This window comes from Ranitomeya imitator, chromosome 2 (genome assembly GCF_032444005.1).
Source record: "Ranitomeya imitator isolate aRanImi1 chromosome 2, aRanImi1.pri, whole genome shotgun sequence".
NCBI classification, from domain to species: Eukaryota; Metazoa; Chordata; class Amphibia; order Anura; family Dendrobatidae; genus Ranitomeya; species Ranitomeya imitator.
The window spans coordinates 817,168,461-817,185,960 of record NC_091283.1 but is presented as its reverse complement, the minus strand read 5'-3'; the positions used below and the strand labels follow the sequence as shown (position 1 = coordinate 817,185,960).

Sequence of the window (17,500 nt, the reverse complement as noted above, 5' to 3'; positions counted from 1 at the left end):
GGCCAATGTCTTAAGGTACCTTCACACTAAACGACGCTGCAGCAATCCAGACAACGATCCGAATCGCTGCAGCGTCACTGTGTGGTCGCTGGAGAGCTGTCACACAGACAGCTCTCCAGCGACCAATGATGCCGGTAACCAGGGTAAACATCGGGTTACTAAGCGCAGGGCCACGCTTAGTAACCCAATGTTTACCCTGGTTACCATCGTAAAAGTAAAAAAAAAAACACTACATACTTACTTTCCGCTGTCTGTCCCCGGCGCTGTGCTTTCCTGCACTGACTGTGAGCACAGCGGCTGGAAAGCCTAGCGGTGATGTCACTGCTGTGCTTTCCGGCTGGCCGGCGCTCACAGCCAGTGCAGAGAAGCACAGCGCCGGGGACAGACAGCAGAAGGTAAGTATGTAGTGTTTTTTTTTAACTTTTACGCTGGTAACCAGGGTAAACATCGGGTTACTAAGTGCGGCCCTGCGCTTAGTAACCCGATGTTTACCCTGGTTACCAGTGAAGACATCGCTGAATAGGCGTCACACACGCCGATTCAGCGATGTCTGCAGGAGGTCCAGCGACGAAATAAAGTGCTGGACTTTCTGCAACGACCAACGATGGCACAACAGGATCCTGATCGCTGCTGCCTGTCAAACTCAACGATATCGCTAGCCAGGACGCTGCAACGTCACAGATCACTAGCGATATCGTTCAGTGTGAAGGTACCTTGAGTAATAGAGACTAAGTTCTCCTGTGTTCGGGGAAGTTGGCTGAGGTGATCGGCTTCAGGCACTGCCCGGTGGTTGCCTGTCTGCTCTGAGAACAAGAGACTAATGTTGATATACCACTTCCTGATCCTGTTCCCTTCAAAATATACTGTTGAAAGACCCCAATATAACTTGAAAGGAAGATCATTCTTGCTGGATAATATTATTCTAAATTCTATGACCAGCTTGGTATTATGCTATGCTTCAGATACAACTATGTCTCCCGACTCCCCCATTCCGGCCAACGGTGCGGATGTTTAACATGGGATGAATGAAGTAACCCACTGGCCCATAAGGCCTGTCTCCTCAAATAAGACAAGGATTGGACATGTGCTGTTGGAAGTCCCCAATAAACATTGGGTGGTAGCACATTCTCACCAGCTGGTATTAATGTAATGCGCATGGCTAGCCTGATCATTTCACATTTGGTGCACACATTTAGTGATATTACTTGTTTTAGCCTTGGGGCCCAAAATGTTATCACACAATCCCTCTTTGCTAAATATGAGCCGGTAAAATACATAATCCGACCTTGAAATTGGTTTACGAAGTCCTATGTTCATCATACATGACAGCCTAGATAATCATTTTGTAGCACGAGGAGAGGTGTAATTTACTGGCTCTCTCTCTCTGGCATGTTGCCCTTGCCCTATATCTAAAATACCCAGGCCAGTACCAGGGGCACATGGACCCTCACTCCTTGAATAAAAGAAATAAAAAAAATTCAACTTTGACTTCTTCACAACAGCTCAGAAGATCTTGAATCACTACAAATCACGCCTTTCCAAAAGCCACGGAAATGATATAGATCAGAATCCATCCTGTGCAACGTGATGATTCATGTGCATAAACAACAACCGGCAGCTTTTGTCTGGTGCATTTAAATGAAAAGTCCCTCTAGATATTAATATGTGGACTTCATTTGCTCGCTTGCTAAGTCAGGGACTTATAACAAAACCTTTGTAAACAAAAGATTAAACTGAATCGAGCTTTAGAAAATGAAAGGAAAACAAGAGTCACATAATCACAGATCAGAGTGGGGCTGGTTAGATGGAAATCACTACAGGCTACTGGAGTGGAAAATGTTTAATTGAACTATTTCATTATGCAGGAAGTTTATGTTCCCCTCGCAGAATCGAAATACTTGTATCACTCCCCCCTACCCTTTCTTATTTCTTTAAGAAGTGTTATCTTTGATTTATTCCACCACTACATACAGAAACTCTCCGCTTTTGTAACGATTGGGCTTTATTGCAAGAATTTCCGGAATCAGAAGTAACTACCGATCAATCTTTACAATAATAAAAATGCGGCCAACATTTTATTGTATTTCATTCTAATTTTTACATTAAAACACTCGGAATAGCGTTCTGTACAAGGTAAAGGGTGGCAGTCTTATTTCCAGGCAATCTATCGGAATTTTTTGAGATGTGAGGCAGAGAGTGCCTCACACTACTGGCACGTAATAAGAGCCTAAAAATAAAAAGAAGGTGTAGGCTGACGTAACGGTACAATGTTAGTACGACGTATATAGCAGACTGTCTGACTTCACGTCATATGTTTGTAGAACAAAATCTCTCAAAATATTTTACAAAGCTTTAAAGAAACACTCCCATCAAAGTGTTTATCCTCTTAATATATTGCAATAATCATATTTTATAGCACTGGGTGCTTACAATTGCTCATTTCACCTTTCTATCCAGCTAATTCTTCTCTTTTCCATTAGGTCTATGACATCACGTGATTAATAACTGACCAGTTGAATCTAAGCTCTATACAGAAACCGGAAGTCTCTTTCCTCAGGCATGAGTCATCCCCCTCTTCAACTCCTGACCCAGCTGCTCAGCTACTCCCCCCTGGCAGGGGCTTGGCAGTGATGTAGAATTGTAGTTGTATTGATGACTCATGCAAGGCAAAGAGACCTCCTGTATCTACATAGAGATTGGAAGGATTCAGCTAGTCTAATTTTTATCACGTGATGTCATAGACCTAATGGAAAAGAGAAGAATTAACTGGGTAGAAAGGCAAAATGAGCAATTGTAAGTGCACAGTGCTATATAATATGATGACTGTAATATAGCAAGAGCATAAAAATTTTGATGGGAGGAGATGTGCTTCTTTAAGGCCCCCCATGCATATAAAAATTGTACACGAGACTAAGGTCTGCCGATATTGGGATTGGCTAGCAAACTAATTTATGTGGGCCTCCAAACTCACCACCAACAGATGAAGTAAAAGAGATATGGCACCATGCCACATGGGTTAAGTAACTTTACTTTGTGGTAAATATTGGAGTGCTGCCTGCTTTTCCTTCTTTATATGTTTTTGCAAATAACGGATAATTTTCTTGGGAGGCTTTGCATCCACTGTGTTTGATATATAGTGTGCTGTTTCATTTTTTTTTTAAATCTAACTATCTATTGATCAAAAAAATGGAGTTAGCACATCAATATTAAAAAATAGAAAATTATTTAATGGCCCATAGTGGCAAAATTTTGGTCCATAAGAGGACTGCTTGAGAAAGGACCTCATGTGGATTGAAATGTCGCCACTATGGGCCATTGAATAACTTTCTATTTTTTTCACATTGGTGTGCTGCCTAAATTTTGGGGGATATTTTGGAGGATTGATCGTACCAGGAAGATTTTCCACCCTATTATTAATTAATTGGTAGTGTTGCACCTATATTTCTAATTGTATCTATCCATCCACCTATCTATCTATTATCTATCAAACCAATGAAATATTTGTAAGTAAATAAGTAATAGTGTATTACCGACCTTTGGTAACCGTTCAGGGTCTCCTGGATGTCTTGGAATAACTTTTTGTAATCTCTGGAATCCATAGTCTATGGTTGGTTCGTTCAGTGCTGGAAAAAAGAAAACTTTCCGATTAGATTTACCCAACTAACCTTACAACTATATCCACACAAAAACATAGTAATCCATAAAATAATCCAAAATATTTACAGCGATACGTAGCACTTTTCTACACCTCCGGATACTGTGCCTCTACGGGATGTTATACTGAACCACTCACCCTAAATAACCGCATAAAGTTTTCCAAAAAATGACCCCTCTCCCCGACAATATCACAATACAATATGACTTTGTAAACAAATAAATGAATGAGAAGAACAAGCAAGAGCTGAAGGCGAGATCAGTAGGTCATACACAGCACTGCACAGACATGATATGATGGCTCTATCAAGCAGAGTATTCCATACTAGCAGCAAATTTACGGCTAACTGGCAATTATGACATATGCCCGGCTATTGCCTGTTTCAGATTTATCCCCGCGGTCTTTTTTTGTCTAGCATATTGCCTGAGCACAAACTAGGCAGGAGGAGCACTTAATCTTGCACAGCTTTAATAATCTGTGAATGGCTGACTACAAACTGATGTAAGGCACTATCATTCTACTGCTGCAATCCACTAGCCTGGTGAAATTACAGACCACAAATAGTAATTAATCTCACCCACCCACCCCCCTCAAATTGTAATTTTGACTATGAACTGCGCCTGGTCGTAAATCAACGCTATATGCCGCGGTGTACAGTGCATGAATCATGATCGTGAGTGTGTTGGACTCCACACATTGTGTTTAACAAGCTTTAGAAGAAGTCGTAGGGTTTTATTATAGCACTGGCAGACGCCAACAAAAAAAAAAAAAAAACAAGCCTGGAGGCCAAAGCGCTAGAGTTAAGATAAAAATACTTATTAGTGTATATTACTCCGTGTTACAGATATCATTTTTTATCTCGGTAACTCTATAGTGAAAAGTGAAACATTTATCATTGTAGCTTGTTCTTTTTCTTTCCGACAGAAGAATACGTCTCGATTACTCATTGCTCAACTGGAAACTAAAGTCAACCGTAGATGCTTAGGGCCGATCAGTCAGTCAGATCGCTAGGATAACGGATTGGCGCCTCGAATAAAACCTCTTTCACGTTTGCCAATGAATGATACCAAATTTTTGGAAATGTTGTCAATATTTTTGTTAGAAGCATGTGTAGTCCAAATGGATTGGAAATGTATTATGGTGTTGTCTAACTTGGAAGTTAGTAGCAGAAAGACCCTCATCAATGAGCCAAAGTGGAGTGCAGCTACAAAGAGTTTTTCACATTCTTGGACTTTGCATTCCATGGAAGGTCCATTGACCATGTATTCCTCCATTTTTACACTATGATGGTGCTGTAGGGGAATTAAACACTTTCTGTTGGGTTTCCCTACAGATTACAGCTGATCGTTGTGGGTCAAACATCTGACAAAGTTAGATTGGTCAACAACAGCTTTTTCTCGAAACCTCCAATATTCCAAGTGTGTGCGTTTTCTTAATAGGGAGAGGGAAGGAAACTCTTAAAAAGTAACTATCATTTTCATTTTAATTTAATAAATCAATAGTACACAAGAGGATTAGCAACTCTGGAATATATCTTATCAGAAAAATTTGCTTCTTTCTCCACCTGGATGGATCTTTCATTCTCAATTCAGGCGGAAAATCTGTATTCAGTGAAGACAGATTTTCCCATTACTGAGATAGAAGATGACAGTTGGTGATTATAAAATTCTATGGAGGATGGAGGAGCTAGAGGTAGATAAGACATTCTTAACCAATAATTACATTTCTCCATGGAACTTTATGTACACCAACTGTCATCTCCTATCCCAATAATGGGAAAATCTGTGTTCGCTGAATACAGATTTTACCCTTAAATTTAAGAATGAATGATTAGCCCAGGAAGAGAAAGAAGATTTCTCTTATAAGATATATTACAATGTTCCTAATTTTCTCTTGTACTATTAATTAAAACAATGATTACCCATTAAGATAAAAAATATTAGGAATACTGAAGTCAAACATTCAGATCCCTTTTCCTCCACTGACCTAAAACACCCCCATGCACATTGTATCACCGGCTGGTCCATCCAAAACTGGCAGATCTGGTCACTTTAATGAAGCACTCCTCTTACCATCACATTTTTCTCTTCTTAATTTATTGTAATCATATTATACAGCCCTGTGTACTTACAATTGCTCATTTTACCTTTCTACCCAGTTAATTCTTCTCTTTCCTCTGCTCTAAGTAGAAACAGGAAGTCTTTTTTCCCTGCATGAGTCATCCTCCTCTTCAGCTCCTGACCCAGCTACTTCCTCCTCTCCCCTGCCAAGGACTTTTGCAGTGATGACTCATGCAGAGAAAAGCAACTTCCTGTTTCTACATAGAGCTAAGAAGATTCAGCTAGTCTGATTTTAATCACGTGATGTCATAGACCAAATGGAAAAGAAAAGAATAAACTGGGTAGAAAGGCAAAATGAGCAATTGTAAGTACACAGTGCTGTATAATATGATGATAACAAGTTATTAAGAGGATAACATTCTGATGATAGTGCTTCTTTCAGTAACAAGACAACCAACGATTGTTGGTATTTGTAGCCAAAGAAGCTGGAATAGATGAATTCTCTACGAAGTCATTTTTGTCCATTGATTCCTAGTCTACTTGAATCTGACCAGTCTTACAGAACACGGTAAAGGATGATGAACTTAAAATAAGAAAAACAGAATTATTAGCTATGATGACTAAAAAGTGTCCAAGTTATTTGTCTAAACAATTGAGCACTCATCTTGCAGAGAGTCGTCCGTTGTGTGCACTCGATAACATGACAGAAAGTTGAAGACTGCAATTTGATTTGACATTCCATCATGTATTCCGGAGACAAAGGTCCACATAGGAATGTGCAGTAAGACATTTTCTTGTTAATAAAGAATTGATCCAATGTATTGATTTTACATGACACGGCTTTTTCTGCGTTTTTTTTTCTTCTGTTCCTGTCTACAGCAAATGCAAAGGCTTTTCAAAAATATCTTGGCATCTGTGACACGGCAGAAGTCCTAACTCTCTCTGATGCATATTCCATATATATAGGACCCACTTCATAATCAGGTCATTAATCATCAGATGCTGTCAGCAGTGACTGCGGGGACAATTTGTCATGTCAGTACCTACGGTCTAACATTGGTGCTCAAGTCTAAAGTCTCAGATGACAACTTGGACTTGGGCAAAAAAATAAAAGATTTTACCTAATAAAAAGATTTCTTAAGGAGTTATTTATTAATTATGATAGTATTCATTTTCAGTTAGAACAGAGACAGTACACAAGGTATGGAAAATCACCGACGATCTACACCAGTATGAGAAGCATCAGGGACAATGCATCGGGTCAACCTAGATGGACTACACACCCAAACTATGAATGTTGCTATAGTCAATGATCTGGGTCCTACTAGAATTATAAAAAATACCACAGATGATTACTCAACTCAGACTAAGAATAAGATATAGTCCTAGACATGAACCCTAAGAGTGGCCTGCAAATAGTCAAGATGGATGACCAAACCAGACTATGAATTCTTGCATAGTCCTAGATATGGACACCAAAGAGAATGAGTCCTCATAGACGACCGATGTAGACAATGACCCCAATTTCTCAAAGCTCCTTTGCCAGAAAAAGTAGAAATTTTTTTGTGAAACTCCACCTTAAAATTTTGCGATTTCTGGTATTTTTACATCAATTTGAAACGGCTCTGCCAAAATGGGTAGACTTGGTAAGGAGCCGGGGTGATGCATGGTTACACCCGCCTGTCCATCTTTCTCATGCCAGAAGTGATATTCTAGCTCCCAACTGGAGTAATATTCCTAATGTGGCACATGGTAAGATGAATCAAATTCATTAAGTGGCGGGCGCCTCATAGTGAATTCTACACATCATACTATAGCGAGCTCTTCATAACGGTCAGCGTTTATAATGCCAGTCTTCACGGATCGGCCACTATTTGTTTTGGTATTATTCTAGATCCTAAGGATAAGTCCACATGGCAGCTTTGGCAATGCAACATCAAGAATTCAATGTTACGATGGAACATCATGCACACATCATGGCATTACAACAAGACTCAACCGTGGTTCAACTGTTGCCAAAAAACAAACTTTCTGGATTTTGGGGGGCAAATTGCATTATTTTACAGGAAAAAGAGAACAATGAAAAAGTTACATCACTTCAAATGCAGAAATGTGTTGGTATTATTGTAATAAATGTATAAAAATTGCAGCATGGGTTTGGACTTGGACCTTGTCTATATTTCAGTTAAATAAGGAGCCTGTTTGTAGCCTTTAATAAATAGACATAGTGGGGAAAAAAAATCTTGCACATGTGCTATTGACTAAAGGTCATTTTTGCAGTTACCTCTTTATCAGTTTTCATAAATGTCTCAGCATCTGTCCTGAACTAGATGACAAGATATTCCCTTGCTTTTGTAACATGCTAGAGTTTCTCCTGCGTCTATCTAATTACTGTGACTGTTTGACTTAATGAAGCCAGCATGATGAAAGGTGGTCAAGAAAAAGATAGATGGCTTTATGCTATTGATTTCATGCAAATGTTAGTGACAGGTGATAGAAGCTTTAATGCAGGCTTTATGACTCGTAATAACTATAGGCTTTCATCTCAGAACAGATATTTCCATACGTTTGAGAAGCACTTATGGGGCCTTCCCTTTGTAAATGTAATTGAGAGTGTCATCGTGACCTGTCTCTGGATTCTGAATGTGTCACTTCACATGGTAACGGAGGGTATGATACTATCGCTCATTCTTATTGCAGTGCGATGTGATGTAATTTATAGGGTTTTTAAGAGAGCACTATTCAATATTGTGATTGGAGTGTTTTAATACATTTCCTATGATTTCGGTAATTATTTACAAAGGTTCTGACTTATTCGAGAATTGATATGATCCTCTACAATACAAATTTGCTTAGTTCATACTTGTCTCTACAATAATCATAAGTAAAAACTACCTACACTATTGTTACTTGGGGTACAGCTCATGCTGCTGATATTCTCCTTCCCGATAGTCATGTGTAACGTCAACTGGCGACCTACTAGAAGATGATTCCAACCTTCTCCCCGACACGAGAAGCTGGTGGAGAAGTATTGAACTTTCTTACTCTAGTGGACATCACTGGGAACTGGCCACCTCCTGAACGTATTGCCAAGTGACATCTTGTGTTTTCCAGTTTCCAACTTAGCTCTTCTCCTGAAGCAACAGGTCAATTGTGTATTGGCCAAATGGGAAACTCCTCCAAAACGGTAACGACAATGACAAGTCTCTTGTCCTTTTGGAAAAGTTTCCATTTGAGCTAATATGCAGTAGTTTTTTTTCCTTATGGAGGAAAATTAATTTTCATCTTTTTTCCAATGGAACATTAATGGTTAATAAGCCTTTGGCTGGGTTCAGACACCCATACTAAAACTCAAGGAAAATGAATTGCAGATGTGACCGGCTCCATGAGCTCACCCGAAAAGCAGATGAGTACAAGAGCTGTCTGCTATTTACATATACTAGTTGGACCAAATTCACCCATGCTGCCATTTTTTCCATGCAGACCATGTGGAAAATTGGCCATATGCACTAGCATATTGGTAATTATGGATGTGCATGTGCTCTCTATGAGAGGTCTGCGGCACACCCATGGACAGCACACGGCTATAACCCGATCATCTGAATGAACCCTTAGGACTTGTACAGACAACCGTATTTTTGATCCGAGTGCAGTATGACAAAACATCGGATCGCACACGGACCAATGTTAGTTTATGTGGCTGTGCACATGTCCAATTTTTTACTCGAGTTTATTTGAGGAAAAAAATGTCAGCTGACATGATTTGCATTCAAAAATCGGATCGCAGTCAGCCATGCAAGTCATTGAGTCAGATGACATCTGGGTGCAATCCCATTTTCACAGACTGTTAGAATGGAGAAGATGGAGAATCTTTCCCCATTTTCTCTTTCTCTGAGAAAATTGGATCCTACTCTGATCAAACTTTAATCAGTGTGATTAGTACAATCGGACCAATGAGAGCAAATACGCTTGTCTGCGCCTGCCCTTGAGCTGTGTCTTCTCACGTGTCATCCAGCAGCCTCCCAAGTTGAGTCCTTCAAGTTGTTTAGTAATAAACCCTAAAGATCATAACAAAATAATACAATTGTCCGAATTCATATCTGTCAGTAACCGAGAAGTTTTTTACTCTGGTGCAGAATAAATTGGGGAAAGTAAATTTCCCAACACGCTCATGCCCACCCTACAAGGACTGAAACACAGTGGAAAAAGAAAAGTATGATCTTCCACCCTGCTGCTCGACAACATGAGGAGGAGAAAAGATTTCACTGGCAAACTCTTCAAGTGAAGTAGGAAACATAAGACCTTTTCCACATATCTAATAAATCGCGAGTGTGCGGAGTTTACAAGCCAAGAGCCCAGCAGAGCCAGGGCAAGGCATTGGCACGTCCCAGTCACACAGTACTGAGCTAGGCCAATCAATACCACTTTCCTGTTTTAGAACTGGGTAATTATGAGGTGGAGAGATTGCCTGACCTTTCACCTGAACTGCATTACTTTGCTGATATTAAGATAAATTGCCTGATTTTGGGTAAACATATGCTGCAATTCAAACTGTCAGCACTGGTTTGCTCAGGGATAATTTGTATTGATCTCCCAGCGTCTTCCCAATTTTGCTTACTGACCTCGTGGATAATTAGAGAAAGGAGCCTTGGGTAACTTAAGAGTCATGGCTGAAGAAGAATTACATGAAAGAATACAGCCGACTGTGTTTATAGTAATATATGTAAGCTATGCGCTGTGTGCCGGTATATCGAGCTCAACGCATGACAACCTCTGTTCGCGAGCGCTGGTATTAGATATCAGCTGTTATCATCTCTGTGTAGGAGGTACCCCGCAGCTATCACTCAATCATATTACATCCCATATACCATATAAATTCTAATATGGCTTAATTTACAAAAGATTTGATATTATCTACTGTTTTTCCCAAGATGTCCATAAACTACCAAAATTTGTCAAAATGTGCGGTTGGAGCTTCGATTAGTGTATTAATAGAAGCTACTATTTGATAGAAACCTTCAAAAAGAGCCTGAAGACCAACCTCTTCCGACAAGCCTACAACCTGCAGTAACCACCGATTGACCAAACCGCTGCATGACCAGCTCTACCCTCACCTACTGTATTCTCACCCATCCCTTGTAGATTGTGAGCCCTCGCGGGCAGGGTCCTCTCTCCTCCTCTACCAGTTATGACTTGTATTGTTTAAGATTATTGTACTTGTTTTTATTATGTATACCCCTCTTCACATGTAAAGCGCCATGGAATAAATGGCGCTATAACAATAAATAATAATAATAATAGAAAACTATTCTGTAACCTAATGTGTCCACTTTTACGTTTCTGTGAATTTTTATGAGGACTTTATGTAGAGTAAAATTATTATTTTTCTTTGACGCCAATCATCTTGCCTCACTTATTTCAAAATATCTCAAGCCAAGAAGAAAGGCAAGGAAGAGCACATTTGTTTATTTCACACAATAATTCATATACATATTGTCTATAGTTTTGCCCAAGGAGTCCAAACACTACCAAAATTTGCCAAAATGAATGGTAGGTGCTTCAATTAGTGTATTAATAGAAGCCACCGTCTGATATAAATCTATGCTGCAACTTAATATGCAACTTTTACGTTTGTGAATTTGACAAGGGCTTTATTTATTCTCAATAAGATTCATAAACCATAACTAACGTCCAATAGAGTGTAGCTATTTTTTTTTCAAAGCCAGTCATCTTGCTTCTCTTATATCGGAAAATATCTCAAGTCAAGAAGAAAGGTAAGGAAGGACACATCTGTTCATTTCATAAAAGGTTTCATGTTGTCTATAGATTTGCCCAAGGTGTTCAAAAACTATGAAAATTTGCCAAAATGTACGGTTGGAGCTCCGATTAGTGTATTAATGGAAGCTACCGTTTGATTGAAATCTACTATGTAACCTTTTACATTTGTGTGAATTTCATAAGGACTTTAGTTATTCTCAATAAGACACATGAAGTATATCCAATGCCTGATAGCGTAAAGTTAACTTTTTTCAACGCCGGTCTTTTTGCCTCATATATCTAAGACTATCTCAAGCTGTGAAGAAAGGTAAGGAAGGATACATCTGTTCAATTCATAAAACATTTCATATTGTCTATAGTTTTGTCCAAAGTGTCCATAAATTACCAAAATTTGCCAAAATGAATGGTTGGAGCTTCGATCAGTGTATTAATGGAAGCGACGGTTTGATATAGATCTATTCTGTGATCTAATGTGTCCACCCTTATGTTTTGGAGAATTTCATTATCACTTTAACGTCTTATGGGCAAAAACTATTTTGCAGTCTAATATGCCCCTTTTACATTTTTGTGAATTTCACTTGGACTTTATTTATTCTCCATAAGACACATATAGCATAACCAACGTCCGAAAGAGTAAAGATGATTTTTGTTTTTCAAAGCCAGTCATCTTGCCTTGCTTATCTAAGAATATCTCAGGTCAAGAAGAAAGGTAAGGCAGGACACATCTATTCATTTCATAAAAACATTTATATTGTCTATAGTTTTGTCCAAGGTGTCCATAAACTACCAAAATTTGCACAGTAGGAGCCTTGATTAGTGTATTAATTTAAGCAACAGTTTGATATAGATCTATTCTGTAATCTGTGTCCACCCTTACGTTTCTGAGAATTTCATTATTACTTTAATGTCTTACAGCAAAAATTTTATACATTCTCAAATTCTCAAACAGACACAAATAGCAGAACCAACTCCCGATAGAGTAAAGTTAATTTTTTTTATAAAGCTGGTCAACTGGAGCCATTTATGCCGCAATATCTGGAGGCAAGAAGCAATACGATTCTGTTAAAGGCTTTACAATGGAAAGTAGATACGTTCTCAATCAGACACCTATAGCAATATCAACCTTGGTTATTTCGTTCCACTTATGTTAGAACATCTTGAGCCAAGACGAAAGGTAATGAAGGATAAATTTGTTTATTTTTGTTTTGACCAAAATGTCCATAAAAAAAAAAAATTTTCCCAATCAAAAATGTTTAGTATGAGCCATATGTATCAATGGTTGCAACCAACTACCAACTAATGCAAATGCCTCCAAATGTACATTTCTGCTAATTCAATTTCTCACAAATTCAATACATTCTAATGCAGACACATATAGCATACATAATGCCGATAGAGCCAAGCAAAAGTTAGTCATCCTGTGTTTTTTTATCTTGATATATTGAGTTATTGAATTAATGGGAAAGGTAAGTAAGGGCACATATGTATTTCTAATATAGTATTTGGTTTTGCTGTAGTTTCTTGTACTTTATACAAACAGGGACATGCCACCCCTTTATGAGCCAGGCATTTCATCTATATAGTTTCCCATGGTCAGTTGTCTCAACACTTGGGCTGGGTCCTCCTGTGCCCCCATCTACACTGATGTCGTCTGACACAGGGTGACCTTTTAATACTTGAGACAGGATAGGACCATCTCGATTGGGTACACCTTGACATGGTAGAATGACTTTTATGCTTTTTGATCAAAATGGCGTTATTTACATGTCCTAGTACTATTCACCTATTACAAGTCATATGTGTTAGGGGTTGAGTTCCCGCCTCTGTACAGGGGGAATCTCGGGCCATCTCCGCAGCGGTCTCCCATTCTTGTCCTGCCGCAGTGGAGCCTGATCAGTGGAGATGTCGGTCCCAGCGTTTCGCTCGGTCTGACTCTGTGCAAAAGGTTACTGCTGCCTTTCCAGCTTCTGCCATTGTAGCCAGTACTGGGCAGCAGCGAGCAGATGTCTTTGGGACTAAAGGTACCTTCACACTAAGCGACGCTGCAGCGATCCAGACAACGATCCGGATCGCTGCAGCGTCGCTGTTTGGTCGCTGGAGAGCTGTCACACAGACCGCTCTCCAGCGACCAACAATGCCGGTAACCAGGGTAAACATCGGGTTACTAAGCGCAGGGCCGCGCTTAGTAACCCGATGTTTACCCTGGTTACCATCGTAAAAGTTAAAAAAACAAACACTACATACTTACCTACCGCTGTCTGTCCCCGGCGCTGTGCTTCTCTGCTCTGGCTGTGAGCACAGCGGCCGGAAAGCAGAGCGGTGACGTCACCGCTGTGCTTTCCGGCTGCCCGGCGCTCACAGCCAGAGCAGAGAAGCAGAGCGCCAGGGACAGACAGCGGTAGGTAAGTATGTAGTGTTTGTTTTTTTAACTTTTACGATGGTAACCAGGGTAAACATCGGGTTACTAAGCACGGCCCTGCGGTTAGTAACCCGATGTTTACCCTGGTTACCAGTGAAGACATCGCTGAATCGGTGTCACACACGCCGATTCAGCGATGTCAGCGGGAGAGCCAGCGACCAAATAAAGTGCTGGCCCTCTAGCCCCGACCAGCGACATCACAGCAGGATCCTGATCGCTGCTGCGTGTCACACTGAACGATATCGCTAGCCAGGACACTGCAACGTCACGGATCGCTAGCGATATCATTTAGTGTGAAGGTACCTTAAGTCCTACTTTTCCCCTTCTGAGCATGCCCAGGGTAAGATCTCTTGTTGGAGATCCAGGGTCACATGCTTAGATACAGCAGCAAACCCCATTGGTCCTCTAGGAAGGTCCTGAAGGTGCTCAACTTCTGTGACAGCCTCCCATTGGTCCTTCTGGGAAGGTCCTGTACTGGCTGTAGCTATAAAAGGTACGCATGACCACAAGGCCATGCGCTAGTATTAATTCATGTCATGAGTATTGCGCCAATGTGGTCATTCATGTGTGTATTCAGGGCCCCGGCTGAAATAAGCTACTAGAATACCGTCTCCTCCAGTGAGGAGATTGTATGATTGACTCTTTGACTGCATGACCACAAACTGCTATCAGCTCGGCAGTCGCTGTGTACTCCTGTGAGGTTAATAGGACACAGTGCTTTCTTTATAGGCAACTCTGTGAAGTAACAGAGTTCGCTTCTACCTCCTTATAGGGCCGCCATTTGCCAGCAGCAGGTTCTCTCCTGCACGGTGGACGCCGGGCTGCGAACGCACCAAATATCATCTCACTATTTACTCGGTGCGTTCCGCCAGCCCTAACAATATGGTCATTTTGTTTTTTTTCTTGAGTTTTCTCTAATCTAGTAGCCAAGAACATCTCGCACGGGGCAATGTACACATCGAACTACTGTTACAGTGAAGTTACTCAGGCACTATGGTTTTCAGCTTTTAAGTTGGTGGTTCTGGAAGCAAATGCATAATGATACCAAGGATAAAAGCTGAAAATCAGTCTTCGTATTCTCCTTTGTGAAAATGTGATCCTTCCAATAATTACAGTCAAGGCTTCAGGCTTGTGATTTACTAAAACAGACTAATTGGAGGGAAAAAAATATATATTGTCCATAGATCTTTGAGCAGGAAGACAATTATATCATTGAAGATATGACAGATTTCCAGCGTGTTATATCAGAAGTCATAAAGCAGGCGTCCCCTGTGAAATATCTCTATATTAACTATGCCATAAGATATTAACATTCCTCATTTAATGGGAGGCCTTTTATCTGTTTGAAATACATTATTCGTCCTTTTAGAGATAAACTGTATTAATATCCATTTGAGCAGGCTACTGCGGCCTAATGCATAGTAATTTTGGTTGGAGAGCTGCTATTTTAGAATAGGGAAATTACGCAGCAATAAAAAGCTGAATGAACAGGGGAGCTGAAAAGGAGAGAATCACATTCCATGCCAAATGAGGCAAGCAATCAGACGGCCTCTGAAAGAAGCAGATATCCTGTTATCATAGGCAGGCCAACATCCAGAGCGGGTCATACAAATAGGGACTGACATGACCAAATATACTCAATGATTCCTAGACGATGAAATCGCCCACAGCTCAAGGAGGATACATATTTAACTACTTCTGAGTGCTTTGGACTTAATCTGCATGCTCTACATGCATTCAAGTCATAAGAGAAGAAACAAGCTAAATATTTAAGTCACTCTAGCGTACTTGGGGGATTAATCGTGGCGCAATTGATAAAATTTTAACAGCGCGTGATGTCAGTTCATGTTGAGAAGCTGAAGCCAGTGCGGCAAGAGAAGATGATATGAGGGTACCATCATGAAGCATTGACCAGGAAAGAACAGGAGAATAAACATTTTTCTTTGTCATAAAATGTATTATTATTATTATTATTATTATTATCCCCTAATGACAGCCCTAAGTTTATCATAATAGTTCATGGTATGTAAAGTTTGTCTAGGTTCTCGCTTATACATTGCACATTCTTCATGCTTTGTTCCTTAATTGAGCATGCTCTTTGCTGTTCTCTACTGTTAATCTTTTTTCCCAGTTGAGCATGCTCTTTTATCTGATACATAGTTGAGTATGCTCTTATTCTGATACTGATTCTTATTCTGACCGTACATTCAGCGTCTCCCACTCACACACCACCTCCTCACCTCGCCCCCTATCTGTCGGAGTCCCGCAAGGTTCAGTTCTAGGACCCCTGCTCTTCTCCATTTACACCTTTGGCCTGGGACAGCTCATACAATCTCATGGCTTTCAGTATCATCTCTATGCTGACGACACACAGATCTACATCTCTGGACCAGATATTACCACCCTACTAACCAGAATCCCTCAATGTCTGTCTGCTATTTCATCCTTCTTCTCCACTAGATTTCTAAAACTTAACATGGACAAAACAGAATTCATCATCTTTCCCCCATCTCACACGACCTCCCCAACGAACCTATCCATTACAGTAAACGGCTGCCCACTCTCCCAAGTCCCACAAGCTCGCTGTCTTGGGGTAATCCTTGACACTGATCTCTCTTTTAAACCACATATCCAAACCCTTTCCACTTCCTGCAGCCTCCAACTCAAAAATATTTCACGGATCCGCACATTCCTAAACCAAGAATCCGCAAAGACCCTAGTCCATGCCCTCATCATCTCCCGCCTTGACTACTGTAACCTCCTGCTCTGTGGCCTCCCCTCTAACACTCTTGCACCCCTCCAATCTATTCTAAACTCTGCTGCCCGACTAATCCACCCGTCCCCCCGCTATTCCCCAGCCTCTCCCCTCTGTCAATCCCTGCACTGGCTCCCCAACACCCAGAGACTCCAGTACAAAAGCCTAACCATGACATACAAAGCCATCCACAACCTGTCTCCTCCATACATCTGCGACCTCGTCTCCCGGTACTTACCTGCACGCAATCTCCGATCCTCACAAGATCTCCTACTCTACTCCCCTCTTATCTCCTCTTCCCACAATCGTATACAAGATTTCTCTCGCGCATCCCCCCTACTCTGGAATTCTCTACCACAACACATCAGACTCTCGCCTACCATCGAAACCTTCAAAAAGAACCTGAAGACCCACCTCTTCCGACAAGCCTTCTACCTGCAGTAACCACCGATCGACCAAACCGCTGCATGGCCAGCTCTACCCTACCTACTGTATCCTCACCCATCCCTTGTAGATTGTGAGCCCTCACGGGCAGGGTCCTCTCTCCTCCTGTACCAGTTGTGACTTGTATTGTTCAAGATTATTGTACTTGTTTTATTATGTATACCCCTCCTCACATGTAAAGCGCCATGGAATAAATGGCGCTATAATAATAAATAATAATAATAATACATAGTTGAGTATGCTCTCATTCTGATACATAGTTGAGTATGCTCTTATTCTGCTACATCGTTGAGCATGCACTTTATTCTTCTCTATATTTGAGCATGCTCTTCATGCTTCTAAATAGTTAAGCATGCTCTTTATTTTTCCCTATAGTTGAGCATATTCTT

General features: G+C 40.6%; 1 protein-coding gene across 37 annotated transcripts in view; it reads right to left on the bottom strand.

The window, feature by feature from the left end:
- Positions 1–17,500, bottom strand: part of EBF3 (EBF transcription factor 3) — a 202,748-nt gene that overhangs the window by 19,851 nt on the left and 165,397 nt on the right. For all 37 annotated transcript variants that reach the window (XR_011318539.1, XR_011318541.1, XR_011318540.1 and 34 more), the window contains exon 11: positions 3,535–3,623. Coding sequence is in view for 33 of the 37 variants with exons in the window: in XM_069753926.1 (XP_069610027.1) it covers positions 3,535–3,623 (89 nt within the window). In the remaining 4 variants the exon portion in view is untranslated. The remainder of the gene's footprint in view (positions 1–3,534; positions 3,624–17,500) is intronic.